A 17,113-nucleotide genomic window follows, 5' to 3' on the forward strand; every position below is an offset into this window, starting at 1 on the left:
ATCACAGCAGCACCTATAGTTAGTCGTCGCCACCCAATCCCCATGAACTTGTGCCCCCTATAGTGTGTAGGTTCTTATGACGTTTTTTGTAAATATATACGCCTGTCTTTGCTATTGTCAGACAGAGTGCTCTCGGAGTTTGCAGAGTCCTTTGCATGCCCTATTCTGATTGATAAACTCCCATTTACGCTCACCCGCACTCTGTCTTGGCCTTATTCCCATTTTGGGAGAGTCCTTCATTGTCTCTCATTGCGGGGAGGATCGTGCTGTGTGGGGACGCTTGCCTTCAGTGGTGACCCCGATAGCGTGATATTATTTCTTCCTAAACTCGTTATAACCGTCCCCTTTTGGCACGAGAATCTCCGGTCGAAAAGGGATACGCACGGTGAGCCGGCTCCGGGAGGCTGCCTGCCAACGGCGACCGGTACACTAAGAAGTGCGCACTCAATAGAGAAAGGGTACGGGATCCCGGTTGAAAAATCCCCTTTGAGTACCGCTCGCCGGAGCCGGGGCTGACTGTTGAGCTGACGGCGACACTGCCTGGACGGACCCAGTTTCGGAGACTATCGGTTCAAGACGGGCACGTGAGTACTGAGTGTGAGCGATTGTAAAGGGAGGAGGGAGAGCAGTGTAGGACAGGGAACGAAAAGGGGGTACGAAGGTATACTAAAGATTATTCTAAAATTTCCTTTCTTTTTCTTTGCATATGGCCATTAGGATTACGAGGTGAATAAGAGATAGAAGTGACGGGAACCTAACTCCGAAAGGGGGTGGAAGGCGGCGCCGCATAGTGCTATATTGACTAGTACTGGGAATATATGACGAAGTGAAATATAAGATAAAAGTGTTCAGCAAAAGGGGGCACTGAGAATATATTAGTGATCGCTATTACTTCTTTCTTTTCTTTTTCTTCAAGGGTAGGGGGAGAATAAAAACCAAGATTAGCACGAACTTGGGAAGAAAGTAAGAGAAAAGGGGGCCTACTAGAAGGGGGAGAGCAGGTTAAAACATATAAATATATGCATATGCGCATTCATCTATCTAAATAAGACAGACAGGGACAGCCGGCTAGGGAGGAAAGGGAGGGCAGCGTGAATGGTGTACTGAGTGTTACCAAGAGGTGTGTGCACCTCGTATGTGTCAGGGGACAATTTGAGGTTGCGAATGTGTAACACGGCTATAAATGTATAATTGTCAAACGGTCATGGTAAGTGTGACCGGATAAAACTTTTTGAAGGCAACGTTGATACAGTGACGTGAGTGGGTACTTTTTTCATTTCCGGGTTGATATTGTCAAAATAAATGATGGGTTGCTCTTGTATGTGTCCTCCAAAGAGAACATAGTAGAAACTGTGTACAGTCAGTTTCGTATTGTGCAGTCTAGGGAGGGAGAGCCCAACCGAGTATAACATTGAATGTGAAGTAGAATACGAAAAATAATATTGATACTACATTCATATCGTAGTTGCAGACACACAGAGACAAATAAGCATTAGGAGAGCACAGAAATGGGGGCTGAAACACCCTTATCACATATTTGTAAAAGTCTTCCAGGGTACGCGGAGCGGATTAAGAAATATCACGACCAATGGGTAACTGAGTTGAAGGGAGAGGGGCTACCCCAGATATGGCCAGAGGGAGGGTCATTTGATAAAAGCGTTCTGGATATGGTGGTCACATGCGTTTTCTTGAAATATAAAGGAAAACAGTTGCAAAATAGGAGGGAAATAATAGATCTCTGGAGGTTATTTGAAGAGGTACCACCGCCTAAAGCACCAGCATTAAATGCTGACCTCCCATCCACTACAGACAATCCACTGATGATACAGAAAGATATCAAAGAATTGCCAAGTGTAGCGCCACCAATAGAGGTAATAAGTTTGTACCCGATACTGAAAAAACCTGTTCCCGCAGAAGGATACAGTGATCCAACGTATGTACCTCCCCCGACAACTACTACACCCCACAAGCCCACTGCACCCCCACCATATGAAAGTACAAGGGAGCGAGGTCAGGCGAGTACACAAAGGGTGGACATAGAGAAACTCACAGATGATTTACAGTCAAGACTCTCAATAGCAAAAGATGAGCTCTCAAGGATAAAAGACATGTGCGGACAAACAGCACTTAATGCGACTAGATCAGGGCGCACGTCTAGAGCGCCAGGCGAGACAAGAAGACCCGAAGAGGGGTGGAAGAAAGGCGAGATACTGTTCAGAATTGAGGAAGAACCAACCCGAATAATTGAAATAGAGGCACATGAGGGAGATCCTGACAATGATGAAAGGCCTATGGGGGATAGAGAGGAATTACTATGCGACATAAGGGACGAGTTAGAAGAAAGTGACAGTTTGAGCATGGCTATGGGAGGGGGAAGCGAAGGAGGGGATGGCACATGTTCAGTGAGAACACTGGACGACGAGTGGTCGGGACGATTAAGGAACAGAGTGGGAAAAATGGCATCACTAGAAACATCAGCATCCAAATCGGGTCCGGGTGCTATACAGAAAGGAAAGCTACAGCTTCCGTTGATACACAGAGGAGGAGGGAGACCTAACTATATCCCATGGGCACAAATGGACAAAGCCAACTTATTAAAGCTATTGCCCCCGTTATCAGGAGGGGCAAGTAAGTGGATATACGCCTTTGAAAAACATACTGCTGGGGTACCCCTAGCTGTAGGAGATGTGAAAAGTCTGCTTGTATCAGCGGTGGGCGATCAGGCTGAAAGAGTATGGGTTAAAGACGGTTTCCCAGGAGTTACGTTAGATTGTGACCGCCATGATGGGGCCTCCTTCAACACAGTGCGGGCTAGGGTGTGGGACGCCTTGCGCGAAACATTCCCAGATACACCGGACTTGCAGTCGGTGATGCAATGTACCATGAATGAGGGGGAGGAGGCTATGGATTACATTTTTCGGGTCCAAGAGATGTGGAGAGCGGAGACGGGCACGCCTTGGTATCAATCAACCTCTTTATTTTACTTCATTATAAAAAGAGGGCTCCCAAAGGAAGTGCAGAAAGCGCTCGACAAGATAGCAGGTATTGAAGCAAAGGGATGGCCAGAAATTCAGAGCATAATAGTACACCATTGTAAAAGAATAAAGGAGAGGGAGAAGGAGGTGGCACAGAAAAGGTTGGCAGACGAAGCAAAGTTAGTACAGACAAAATTGGTGAAGGTCGCAGCAGCAGTAGGTGCACTCCCACACAGCAGGGAGGGAGAGGACGAGGAGATGGGGCTGATAGCAATACAAGGAAGGATGGCAACTAATTGGGCGGGAACAGGACAGCGGCAGTGGAATGAGCAAGAGCAAGGTGGAGGTCCGCAGTGGCAAGAGTGGACCCCTCGAGGGGGACGAGGTGGGTACAGGGGCCGAAGTGGAGGCGGAACGGGGTATGGGGGAATGGGAGGAAATGGATGGCAGGGCCCTAGAGGTGCACAAGGAAGTTGCTGGAACTGCGGGCGATGGGGGCACTATTCTAGAGAGTGCAGAAGCAGACCCAATAACGGGTTCCAAGAGGTAGAACAATATGGCCATCCCCACCCGGGAAGCCCATATGGCCTCCCAATGGGACAACAACAACTAAGAAACCCAAGCCAAGGTAATGCCGGCCAGCAACAGGGACCCCAGTATAGAACACAAAACCACCCACAAAACATGCCTAACAATGACAGCATGCAATATACACCAGGCAACCCTTTCGCGACAGCAGCAAACGGGGCCCCCGCACCAGCACCTTACAACGGCATGTCAGTGGTCTCAGGTAACGTATTCAATGAAGGGGGGGCGATGAGACACCCCGCATAGGACAGCCCACAGAGAACACTTGCGTGTCCAGTTCTATCTACCACCCACAGTGCAGCAGAGGAACCATTGGTAGGGGCGCAGATAGGAGACAGGCAATTTTTATTCATGGTTGATTCGGGAGCGGAGAAATCATGTGTCAGGGAGGGCCGGTTCCCGTTATCTAACAGGAAGTTAGAGACGCAGGGGTTCTCTGGGGCTGTAATTGAAGTTCCTTACACAGAAGTTTTGGATGTAACCGTAGGGGGCAAGACTGTAAAGGCACCCTTACTGTATTATGAACAGTCCCCGATAAATTTGCTGTGGAGGGACCTTATGAGTAAACTTAACATGACCATATCATTTACCGAAGGAGGAATAGTGTGTTCTACACCCGGGATATGCCCCTTGCGTGCAATGTTGGTAGTGCAAGCCTACACAACCACACAGGAAATATGAGGGCTGCCACAAAATGAAGAGATGTTTATTGAAGGGCTAAAGACTTTGGCCCTTATAGTTCCAGAGCTAAAAAGCATGGATTGGAGGATTCCAGCAGAATTCCTCTTCCGCCCCATAGTGTGTCCAAATGCAGCACCAGGATCAGTGGTGTCGTTGGATTTGCACGCTGTGCAGGTATCAACAAAACGGATCGCTGTTATTGGAATGGACAGAGAAGGATGTGAGTGGCGCACCGCGCTGTGTACAAACGCCAACCTCGCCCTACGCGAGGTAACAGATGAGGATCTCTTTTCAGACACAGAAGCAGATGGTGAGATAGTAATGGAAATAGCGATGCCTGTGACATTTTGATCCAAGCCAGAGAGATCCCCGTCCAATTGATGGCAGTGGTAGGAACACCACCGTCATTTTTTGATGACGACATGAGGCTAGTACCAAACAAATTATGGACAACAGGCCCCCATGATGTAGGGCTGTTTCATGGAGTACAACCTGTGATAATAAAACTAAAACAAGGAGCTATCTTACCCCGAGTCAAACAGTATCCATTGTCCCGTGAGGCTGAAGAAGGGATAAAAGAAACGATAAATGCACTACTAGTACAAGGGATAATAGTGCCTTCAAACTCACCATGTAACACATGTATTTATCCAATCAAAAAAGCGAAAGGGGGGTCTTGGAGGATGATACAGGACTTACGCCCCCTCAATGATGTAATACAGAAAGAGTTCCCTCTAGTCCCGAACCCTGCATCAATACTATGCAGTATCCCAAAAGCAGCATCACATTTTACAGTAGTGGACTTGAAAAACGCATTTTTCTCAATACCCCTGGCTGAAGAGAGTAGATATCTAACAGCGTTCACACTGGGGGGAAAAAGATATGAACACTGCAGACTGCCACAGGGATACTGTGAGAGCCCGAGCATATTCAACCGCATATTGCATGAAGACTTGGGAAACCTATCAGTAGATAGTACGATTATTCAGTACGTGGATGATTTATTGGTGTGTGCACAAGACGAAGCAACATGTAGAAAAGATTCAACAACGCTCCTGACTTTACTAGCCAACAAAGGATACAAGGTAGACAAGGAGAAGCTCCAGTATTGCCTGACTGAGGTCCTATACCTGGGACAGCTCATATCAAAAGATGGGAAGAGAATAATTCCTGACAGGGTGGAGGCAATAAGGTCAGTAGGAGAGCCCACGACAGTGAAAGACATGCAGAAATTTTTGGGGATGTGCAATTATTGCCGAGCATGGATACTAGACTATGCAGCATACACCAGGCCCCTCCTACAAGCACTCAAAGAAGCACAACAGGAGAATGGAAAAATAAAATGGTCAGAAGAAATGGGCATATCGTTTCAATCACTGAAAGAGCTAATTTCAAGCGCTCCAGTACTAGCAAACCCTGATTATGGACACAAATTTTACCTATTTTCCCATTGCAAAGGAACACTTATGACAGCAGTACTGACAAAAAAAACATCCTTAGGAGACAAGCCCCTGGCGTACTATAGTGGTACTTTGGATGCCGTGATGCAGGGTCATTTCGCGTGCGAACAATCACTCGCAGCAGCCGCATTCGCGATTGAGAAAAGTGCCACAATAGTAATGGGATGCCCTGTGACATTGTTTGTGGAACACTCATTATTTGCAATACTTGAAAGATCGAAAAGCACACTGACCACACAACGGGCAACAGCATACGAGATCATATTGTCCAGCGCCAACATCCACATAGTGAGATGTAAAACAGTGAACCCCGCCACATTCATTACAGAAGCGTGCACATTAGAGGATATGCAAAATCACGACTGCGCAACCCACACAGGAGAAGGAGGGGAGGACACAGTGGTGTGTGAAAACGCTCTCAGCGAGGGGGAAGTGTACTTTGTGGATGGGTCCGCATCAATTGATATGGACACGGGAGAAAAATACGTTGGCATGGCGGTAGTGAGATTAGAGGAAGGTGAGTTTGAAACATTAGTACAATACCGCCTCCCGTCGCATTACTCTGCACAGGCAGCAGAACTGATTGCGCTCATAGAAGCACTACATGCAGCAAAAGGCTGTGCAGTAACAATATACACAGACTCAGCTTACATGACGACAACAGTACATGGTGGTCTAGCAAGATGGGGGCGTAGGGGATTCAGACGGGCAGACGGAACACCAGTACAGCATGCAGAATTGTTAAAAGAATTAATTGAGGCCCTACAAAACCCTACTGCTGTAGCAATAGTGAAGTGCCAGGCCCATACATCCAACACAGACGTTGTGTCTTTAGGGAACGCGGCAGCGGACGCTGCCGCCAAGGAGGCTTCCTATTTTCAGAAATACGACACAGGTGAGTTCATGATCAAGAACACAACAACCGAAGAACTGTCAGAAGGGTACAACATGATGTCCTTATCACAAATACTAGAATTGCAGGATGGAGCTAGTGCAGAAGAAAAATTGACGTGGACAAAACGGGGATGCAGCCAATCAGGAACAGACCTATTATGGCGGCAAAATAACTCAGGGAAAGTGGTAATGCCACTACAGCTACTAGAAGTTGCATTTCAACAGCTACACTTCCCTGCACATAATACCAAACAACACATCGCAGCAGAAATACAGGAAGAATGGTTTGTGCCCTGTCTCCAGGAGCATGTGTCTCGATTAGCACTGGAATGTACAACATGCCAAATATACAACTCAGGAATAACATTACGCACCCTCCGGGGAACAATTCCAAAACCCATTGGCCCCTTCAGAGAACTGCATATAGATTATGCAGACATGGGGGAAAGGTGTAATGGCGCGCGGTATATGATCGTGGTTGTGTGCCCATTTTCAGGAAGCAGGACCCTGTGCGCGACCTGATGCCAAAAGCGCCGCCAAGTTCCTAGTAAGGGAAGTGTTCCCGCGCTGGGGAATTTGTGACGTGATTCGCTCAGACAACGGCTCTCACTTTGTGAACGAACTCTTCAAGGAAGTGACCACATTACTGGGTATAAAACACAAATTATGTTCGATTTATCGTCCCCAAAGTAATGGCGTAGTGGAAAAGATGAACGGCCTGTTAAAAGGCAGGTTATCAAAACTATGCTTCTCATTGAAGAAAAATTGGATTTACTGTCTACCCCTGGCGCTATTTGAACTAAGAAATCAGCCAAGCAAAGACCACCATTTGTCCCCGCACGAAATCGTGACTGGGAGGAGAATGAACACAGCACACTCTCCACTGCGTGAACACTCAGATGCTCACAGACGTGCCGCAATATTGGGAGACGAATTTACAGACTATTTATGAAAATTGACAAGAGCAGCGCGCGCCATATCAAAACAACTGTCCCCACCCTTCACTAGAGAAGAGGGAAACGTAACAGGATCTGTCATGGAACCAGAGCAACAGCTACAGCTGATGCCAGGTGACTCAATTTATGTTAGAAGCTTTGTGCGTCGGTGGAACGCACCACGATTCCATGGCCCCTACGAAGTAATTTTTTGCACACCCACGGCAGTGAAGGTGAAAGGATTGAGGTACTGGGTGCATTTGACCGACGTACGAAAAGCATACAGCAATGTACAAGAGGAGATAGATGAGGAGGCACAGACAACAGCAAACGATGCAAATGAGTAGGATGGCTAAATAACGACTTGCGTGTGTGTGTGTGTCAGCACTGGACTTGAATGGAATAATGACTGACAAGGATATTACAAAAAAAAAAAAAAAATTGTGTGTGTGTGTGCTTTCTTTTTTTATCTTGTTGAGTGGTATGTAATTAATGAAATAATAATATTATAACATGTATATACCCTTGTCTGTGAATACCCCTCCCCCACATCCCCACCCGCTTCCATTCCCCGTCAAATGTATTGGCACAGATGGTGCCAGCAAAACGTTTACATGCATGCACTTAATGCACTTTTATATCTCAAACAGGAGCTTCCATGGCATCTAACGGGCAGCCTGCAACGGATAGAATTAGTAGAATGAGAGAATTAGTATATGAGAGATGTAGATATTCGTATGAGTGTGGATTATCAGTATGCATCACATTGTTTTTTATGATAATGTTTGGCTTGGTTACATATTGGTTTATAGCGTTCATCTCTATCGAGATGTACGAGGGGGGAGGGAGTAACAACACTACTGGACCAATTAACAGTACCACCGGGCCCAATGCAACTGCAGGGGTCAATACCAGGGAAGGTGATTTTTTGATATGGGACGGAACTAAACTTGTGTGGGGGTATCATACCACACCATCCAGTGTTGTGACCTCACAAAGAGAAAAGCCACAAGGTGGAATGCAGAGCAACACAGTGTCTCCACCAGGGGTATCCAATTACAATGCCCACAGTCTTAATGACCGAAACCCGTCTGCCATATCATGGTTGTATAACACCCCCACCAGCCAGCTTGCCACCATCCCAAAAAACAATCTGCCAGATAACGTCAGGAAAGAAGACGATAAGCTACTAGCAATGCACAAAATATTATATGATGAATGGGCCAAGGGGGGCGGGAATGAGAAAGGGGGGTCTAGTTGGTCCACTGCCCAGGGGGTTGGGAAATACTACATGAGTAACAAGAACAACAGACGAAAGAGAGAAGCAGGGAGGAGGAAGTATGATGAATACTATGGGCTAGGTCTAGATAAGATGGAAGACCCACGACACCCCCATCAAACAAATAAGTGGTATGCAGACATGAGTGCCAACGCTAAACAGACTACAAACGAGAGCTGTTATGTCTGTTCCCTCATCCCCCATGCATCAGGTACACCCAAAGTGTTGTTGCCCAAAGAGTTGCCTATTGTGGATGCCCAATGTCTCCTTCATCTCATTAAGAACACCTTCCAGGCACACGATGTGACTATTCAAATGCTGCAGAACGAGAAAACGTGTTACCCAAAAACGGCAGGAGTGGTATGTTTGAAAGAACCATTTTTTGTAATAGAAGGGACACTTTTTTCCGACAACAAGCGGAAGGATGAAGAAGTACTGTGCAAAGCGGAAGCACTAAGAGGTGTGGCACCGGATAAATTGCAGTGGATAGAGGAAACATGTACACCAGTATGGAGAGAACACATTTCAAAACTAACTTGGGTAACTGCCATTGAAAAACCGTTCAAACTGCAAAGCGAAATGGACTACAAACTGTGCTTTAAAGGAGAAGGGAGAACCCCCATGGGAACAAACAAGAACTGCAACAAGACCCTCACCATCCCAGACCTAAGGAAAGGGACAGCGCCCTGATGGACACGTACTGGGTGTGCGGCAACCAGGCATACCTACACCTCCCCCAGTCATGGAGTGGCAGCTGCTCAATGGCCACTCTGCACTCAGCCCTAATGGTGATACCAGAAAGCCACGTTGATGGGACACAGGAACGCATGCACAGTGTGGCTCAACCAACTGCAGAGACACAAATGTATGTCCTGTCTTCTGGAAGCAAGGGAGAAGTGCTGACCCGTAACAAACGAGCATCAAATTACATATCAAAGGCATCATCAGAACTATTGGCTCAGATCCCAGACAAGTATCGATTATTCAGCTCAGCAGAAACATTTTTTGCCTCACTCGTCTCAAGTGTCCAAGCAAGGGCAAACGCAAAATGGCTCCAGATAACACGCTGGGAATTGATTCAGCTGGCAAACGACACTGAAGAAGGATTCAACATAATTAAAGTGGAACTAAGAGCTTTACGACTAATGACCATGCAAAACAGGTATGTCTTGGACCTGTTGACGGCGATGGACGGTGGTGTTTGCCGAAAAATAGGAAGTGCCTGCTGCACTTTCGTACCTTCTGAAGACGCAGAGAATGGCTCCCTATCCCATGTGATCGAAGCAGTCCATAACCTAGGAGAAAAAATGAAAATGGAAGGCGGAGCAGAAGCGAGTACATGGTTCGACAACATCTTCTCCTGGGTTCCCTCATGGCTTGGAACAACTGTGAAATTTTTAATACCAGCTGTTGTGTTCCTCCTTCTACTTTTTTGCCTGTGCCAGGTGGGTCTTCGAGTTTGTGCTAACGCAGTACCAAATGGTGCAATGATGATGGTGACAATGGGCAACTCACACGGTACAATAAAAACGATGCAAGAAGCACAAGTACAAACAGGGATAGATAACTCGCCCAGGTACCAACTGGTGCCTATATACCACGATAAAGATATTGTAGATAAGTTGTGGCACACCACCATCAAAGAGCCCCGTATACTAGAATGGTATGAGGAAGTTTGGGTAGATTTGGAAGGAGATGGTGGGTGCATATATCTAATGTGTACCCCAGATGAATATGCCCGGAGAGGTGAGAGTTTAAGGGGGGTGTGCAGAGCATGGATGCCCATCAAAGGAACTCCTGCATGGGATGAGGCGGTGATGGACGAGGCAGAATGTAGGAGGATAGAAGATTTAAAGAATTCTTTACTTTAGTAACGAAAGGGGGGACATGTAGGGGAGGACTGGTCCAAGAGACCCCCCCTCGCCTACGCTTTCTCCCCAGGTGAGGACTATGGCTCCTTTGGGCGTCCCCTCATGCCACCCGGGCCCAGGTGGTGGAGGATTCACCCACTGGAGACATTGCCCGCACGTATTAATTGCCCACACGTATTAAAATTTAGCTAGGCCTAGAAACCATTTTGTCTGGTAAAGATGGTGTGAGCTTAGCGCACTGTAGCGCGGCCCCCACCCTTGGAGGGCTTCAGTCATCCTTGTTGCCGCAGCACCCTGGCAGATCCGCTGCGAGCACGTTCCCACGAACAAGACGGACATGAGCTAGTGTAATACACTAACATTGTAACAGTTCACCTCCCGCAGTGTATCATCGCTCCCAGCATGACCCGGCCAGCAGGCCTAGGCAAATGAAAAGAACAGTAAAATGGTCGTTATATGCCAGACAATCTTTGTATATTAATGTTGAGACTACTTGCAAAGGATGCTTTTCTCTCATAAAATCCCTTATATTACAAAAGCCTGTAAGATGTATAATTACAAGAGATCATGCCCCCATGATATAAGCGATGGTGAGCATATACCATTGCAGTTGGGTACTAATAATAACGGCACGCACCAGGAATCTGTTTGTTACATGTATGACTGGAAAACTTACACCCCATGGGCTCGTGCCATAACTGAACTAATGCTGCTAGAGGACACAAGAAAACGAATGTAACCATACAAAGGGCCCATGTGAAGAATGCATGAGAAGGCGCATGTCATGTGTGCATGTCTAGGCCCCACATGCGCCACCACCGTCACGAACAAGTGGCGGGTTACTTTCTATGTTCTCCACCAACCCTAACTCTACCTCACTTACTGCAAATATATATGCATATAACTAAATACTGCACTTGTTAAAACATAATGTATGAATAAGGTACTCAGACTGGGTATAATCAAGACACATCCAGCAAAGTTTAAATGCATGTTTTGTAATGTTTTGAATAAGTATTATAGAGTGTTCAAATGTTCGTGATGTCTTTACCTAAATCTGCAACACACGAGGGAGATACCTTTGTGAAATACGTGCAATGCCATTCCCCCTCCCACCCTGCGAAGGCTGCCAAGGCATGAGAGCAGAGACCGCGCCGCGCTGCGTTACCTCCCCCAACTAGACTGGAGCCGCTTGAAAGACTTGTAACCCCCTCTGTAGCACCCAAGGCCACCACCCGCCACCTGCATTATTTACAGCACAGCAGTAAACCTCTGCCTGAACACACGCGCCCCCTCGTAAACCTCACAACCCACCGGACCATCTTAGACTTATGGCCCTGTGCAATCAGGACACCCAACACTTTGACAACACACAGCGGAACATCCATAACAACTTCTAACAAGGCAGAAAGACATGTACCGCCCGTCCCAGGCCCCGAAGCTTAGCCCCTCGACCTATGGCCCCGGTCAACAGGACACTGGTAACCATGTCCTGACGTATTACCTCCAGACCCCTCACAAGGTACATTCCTCCTGTGTTGCATTAACCTGTTGTATAACCTATTGAAAGATTTACTAAAGGAGATAATACCAATATGCCAGAATGACTGCGGTGTGCATGGCCTAGGGCTAATAAGTCAGGAGAAGACATTCATCTCTGCCACTGGCCACGATGGCCCCACAACACCGCCTGGATGAACTCTGCCACCCTGCCAGGCCCAGCCCAACCCACGAGGCTGCCCAGTGACGTCTGCCAGCCAGAGCCAACCACATCACAGCAGCACCTATAGTTAGTCGTCGCCACCCAATCCCCATGAACTTGTGCCCCCTATAGTGTGTAGGTTCTTATGACGTTTTTTGTAAATATATACGCCTGTCTTTGCTATTGTCAGACAGAGCGCTCTCGGAGTTTGCAGAGTCCTTTGCATGCCCTATTCTGATTGATAAACTCCCATTTACGCTCACCCGCACTCTGTCTTGGCCTTATTCCCATTTTGGGAGAGTCCTGCATTGTCTCTCATTGCGGGGAGGATCGTGCTGTGTGGGGACGCTTGCCTTCACTTGTGTCGATGGCGGTGGTGCAGCTTCTTCCACGAGGAAGATGACAAGGAATGGCTCCTGAAATGAGACCGTCTCTTGGTCTTCTTACAATGTCCTTCTCTCCCCGTTTTGGGGATGGGCGCCTCAGTCTGGGCCTCCGAGGACCGGATGAGTGACTGTGCTGGACACTTGGTGACATGTCAGCACAAAGCCAGTTTCCTGGCCCTCTAACGCAAGAATTTCGGCTGCATCTTTGCGCACCACGTGCAGGCCTCCGTGTCATGACTAGTATCCAGACACCCTAGACAGACGTCAAGGGTAGTCGGTCATAGACAGTTTGGCCTCACAATCGCAGCATCGCTTGAAGCCTGAAACCATGTGGAATAACATTGCATCAAGGTTTTTGAAGAAAAAAGTGTACAAATTACAATAAGAACGTTGTGTAAACTCGAGTCGTGTTCCCGATGCAGCGTGCAAGCGTGTGGAAAAAAGGAACTGAGTCAATGGGCGTAGTGACATAGTATATAGACGACGCCTGACATCAGGTCCAGAGGCGATGATCGAGAGCCAGACAAGATGGATCGACGATCGACGGCCAAGTCAAAGTCCGCTACGCCCTCTGTTAAAAGGTTTCCGAACAGCCTAGCTGGATTATGGATATCTATCATGATGAGGAAGCTGCGGAAAAAAAGCAATCCATCGAATAGCACTCCCAAAGCTAGGAAGCACTACAGATGGAAAAAGGTAGATGTAACCCAAGCCCCATAGTACCTGAGAATCGAAGAACTGGTTCCAGCCGGATGCCAAATTGAAGCTTGTCTCAAGGCGAGTTGGTCCCATCAGCCCAAGGGAGGAAGTTGCCCTGTGCAGGTCTTCCCAGTCGAAACAAACATTGAGTCAGCACAGCTGCAGGGCTTCACCAGGCACTTTGCGGTCCAGGAGTGTGCTGCTGGTGTCTCTGCATGTCTTCTTCGTTGGTTGTTGTCCTCCAGTGGTCAACTCTACCTCTAGTCCCAAAAATCTTGCCTTTTAAGCAAGTTCCCATTCATTCACAGTCCTAGGGCTGTCAATCACCCAGCAGGGTCGCTGTCCTCGTGGACAGCCAGCCAGCCAATCAGAACTGGTTTCAATCAGGCACACCTAGAGACAAAGGACAGGGAAGTTATCGGGACCCTCTCTCACTTCCTGCCTTTCCAGACACACTGGAGCCTGGACGGGCTTCAGGGCTGAAGCCTGCTAAAGGCAAAAATGCACAAAGGACTCAAACCCGATTCAAACAACAGAGTAAAAGCCCAGAAAGAACTAACGGACAAGAAATGGCAAAAGAAGAAGACAGGGGCCATTTTGGCAAAATAGTCACCCTTGGGTGCTGCACAGCAGCTGAGAAATCAGCCATCAGATGCATGGTACAACGGTAGTAAAAAAGAAACCACTGCCACCAGCCATTCAAGTGAGTTAGTGTAAAAGAAAGTTCCATGAGAAGTGGGATGAGTTACTATGTAACCACCCAGCACTCCACATAGGGTGGTTTGTGCTGCACCCACAAAAGAGAAGGTAAGTAAGACAAAAGTAATCTTACTATTCTTGGGAACAGTAGTTCACCCAAGAAAATTTAATTAAACATTAAGAGAAGTCCAAGGGACTTCTCAGTGGCACTGCACAAAAGGTGCTGTTTGTTACTATGCAAAAAGCAGATGCCTATGGGATTTAACAGACTCCATTAAACAGTAAGAAACCAAAAATCCTAGTCTGAAAAACACTTGAGGGAGTGGGGGAAAAAGTCCCACTCACTCAGGAGTAAAAACTAAAAAGCCACTGAGTCCAACAAAAGAGCTGGGGGTCTCTAAGGTTAAAGGGAATTGGCACAGAAATGAAAATTCTACCTAACAGTGACTGTCAATAATATTGCCCTCAAGAACCTCCTCCAGAGGGGAGCCCAAGAGTGTTACACAGCTATTATCTCCCCCGCCCCTTCCATAATGAACCTAAGTGGATGGGCAAACTATTAGTGTTCAGCAAAAAGAGGTCTGGATATACAAGTTGGGGTCCCAGAACCCACAGGCTATGCATGATTAACACGTATTACAGGCTTGTAATGAAGCATGGTCAGTCACAACTGGCTGAAATATGTGACGAGGCAAGGTTACACCCTTTCCAGACATTCTTAATGTGAAAGCAACCTCTGGGCCTGCTATATTCCCCCTTGCCAGCAAGCATGACTGTGAGAAGCATTAACAATGTTCCCAAATGGAAACTGGCATCTCATGTTCGTGAAATCTGGGCCTATCACAACTCTCAATTCATATGTGTATTTAAGGAGAGCCAGTTCCACAGACTCCTTGTCCACACCAAAAACAGTCCAGCTTCCTCCTGACCAACAACACCTACCGCCATCCTTGTACGTGCGTGCGTGCATGCACCAACATGTATTATCAATAGGTACTTTCTTATTTTCTCAATTAAGTAGGATATCATTAGCAGCTACACTTTATTCTCTCTTAAAATGAAGAAAGAGTACAATCTATGCAACATGTGTACCCTTTCACCCCAACCTTAAGGATATGCTCTGGCAAAAGAGTGGTATCAGGGGCACAGTTTTGCCTTTGGAAATCCAGCTTGCCTGGCTTAGGTGCCATCTTTCACTTGATAAAACAGTCACATTTACAACAAGTACAACTTTAAAGATATACACCAGTGCACAGAATCTTTGATTACAGAAACCATTAACAACAGTCATCCGTAGGAGAAGCTTAATATAATTATAACACTGGCTGATGCAAAACAACAGACTCTAGTTTGAGTATGAATGTCACATGCCAGAATAAACTTAGAGGTCTCCAAGTCTCATTTACCTTTTATATTGCAATCTCAAACTTTGCCAACAGCTGTTTTCATTCTAGCCAGGCGTACAAAGCTAACATTTTACGTTGCTATATTTTTGTGATTATGCATACATGTTCCTTTTTTATAACATATACAAAATGATGTCAAGAGGAATCTTTCAACTTCTGGTAGCCACTCCAAGGCCTTTGGCAACTGTGCAAGTATCTTTCATCAGACTCTACAAACTTGCAGTTTTCTCAGTATAGTTTTACAAAATAACCTTTCTACTTTACAACTCTTAATGTTAATGTTAATTTTAAAGGTATTTGTACAGTGCACAGTCACCAACGTAATTGCTCCCCAGGCGCTCTGGCGCATCTGTAAACAAGAAGGCGGGGTGGGTCAGTAGGGTGAAGAGGGAGTAGGAAAGTGAGAGAAGTGGTATACTGTTGGCAGCTTCAGTTTGGTTTTCACTGTGCGCTGAGCTCTGGTGTAAATATCGGACCGATGCGAGACCTTGTGTGCTGTTCTTGCATTTTATGTGTTCTTTGTTTCCTGTTGCGGTGTGGTGAAGTGGGTGCGGTTTGCTGAGCGAGAAGATGGTTGTGTGGATTTTCGTGTGAGTTTAGGTATGCAGATTCGAGCAAAGGGTTAGTGGGTTATATATCTCTTAGTCCTTATAAAACTTGTTCTATGTATCCAATTGTCCTATAGGTAGGCATAATTTCCACTTTTCATTCCTAAACAGCAAAACAAATTCAGAGCAGAGACTCACCTCCTTCCGCTCAGCTTCTGTCATTCCAAACTGGTAGTGGCCCAGGAGAAAAGGCCACACGTCTTTGCGAATCTCATGCTGTATTCCACCATAGTAAACGAGACGCAACAACTCCTGCTCCTCATAGCTCTGTGTAGCAAAACAATGAACACATAATTGAAAAGATTTGCTAGGAAAAACTGATACCTTTCACTGATTATAAGCTGACAGGCTAATTTACAATTTTTTCTCAAATGCAATATTTTCAATATTGGATACCATTAAAACAATAGGTACATTAGGTGATGGCCACTGTTAACTACTTCTCTGGGTTTTGTGGATGTGAACACCAATTTGTATAATATCAGTGAATATCACAATTACCTGTAGCTTGGTTACTGAACAGGAAATACCTGGTGAAAATAACAGATTGCTTTATTCATTGAAAAAGCAACAAAAAGATGCCTCAGGGCAGTTCAGGGGTGGTTACCATCAGCCATTAGATGGACTTTAGCATTTGATGAATTAGCAATTCAGTCAATCAAAAAAAGACAACAATACCCATTATTTACAATGCCATGAGGCAGGGTGTATAAAACAGAATTGATAATGCTATACAACCCTAATGAAAGATGCTGTTAAAGTCTAGAGAATACTTGTTATCAACATTTGTAACACCGATGACATGCGATTTATTCTTGCCACACTATGATACCCTGCATTTCACCGAGCTGCCTCCAACCCATTTATTTCTTTTTTCTTCATCACTGATAAACCTAAATGTAAATAACTGATCTCCTCCACACTCTCCAC

At 46.3% G+C, this 17,113-nt stretch overlaps 1 protein-coding gene across 2 annotated transcripts in view; it reads right to left on the reverse strand.

The window, feature by feature from the left end:
* SGSM1 (small G protein signaling modulator 1) overlaps window positions 1-17,113 on the reverse strand; it is a 1,887,833-nt gene that overhangs the window by 438,527 nt on the left and 1,432,193 nt on the right. For both annotated transcript variants that reach the window (XM_069619387.1, XM_069619388.1), the window contains exon 16: window positions 16,322-16,450. In XM_069619387.1, coding sequence (XP_069475488.1) covers window positions 16,322-16,450 — 129 coding nt within the window. The remainder of the gene's footprint in view (window positions 1-16,321; window positions 16,451-17,113) is intronic.

This window comes from Ambystoma mexicanum, chromosome 10 (genome assembly GCF_040938575.1).
Source record: "Ambystoma mexicanum isolate Mex_15411 chromosome 10, UKY_AmexF1_1, whole genome shotgun sequence".
Classification (NCBI taxonomy): Eukaryota; Metazoa; Chordata; class Amphibia; order Caudata; family Ambystomatidae; genus Ambystoma; species Ambystoma mexicanum.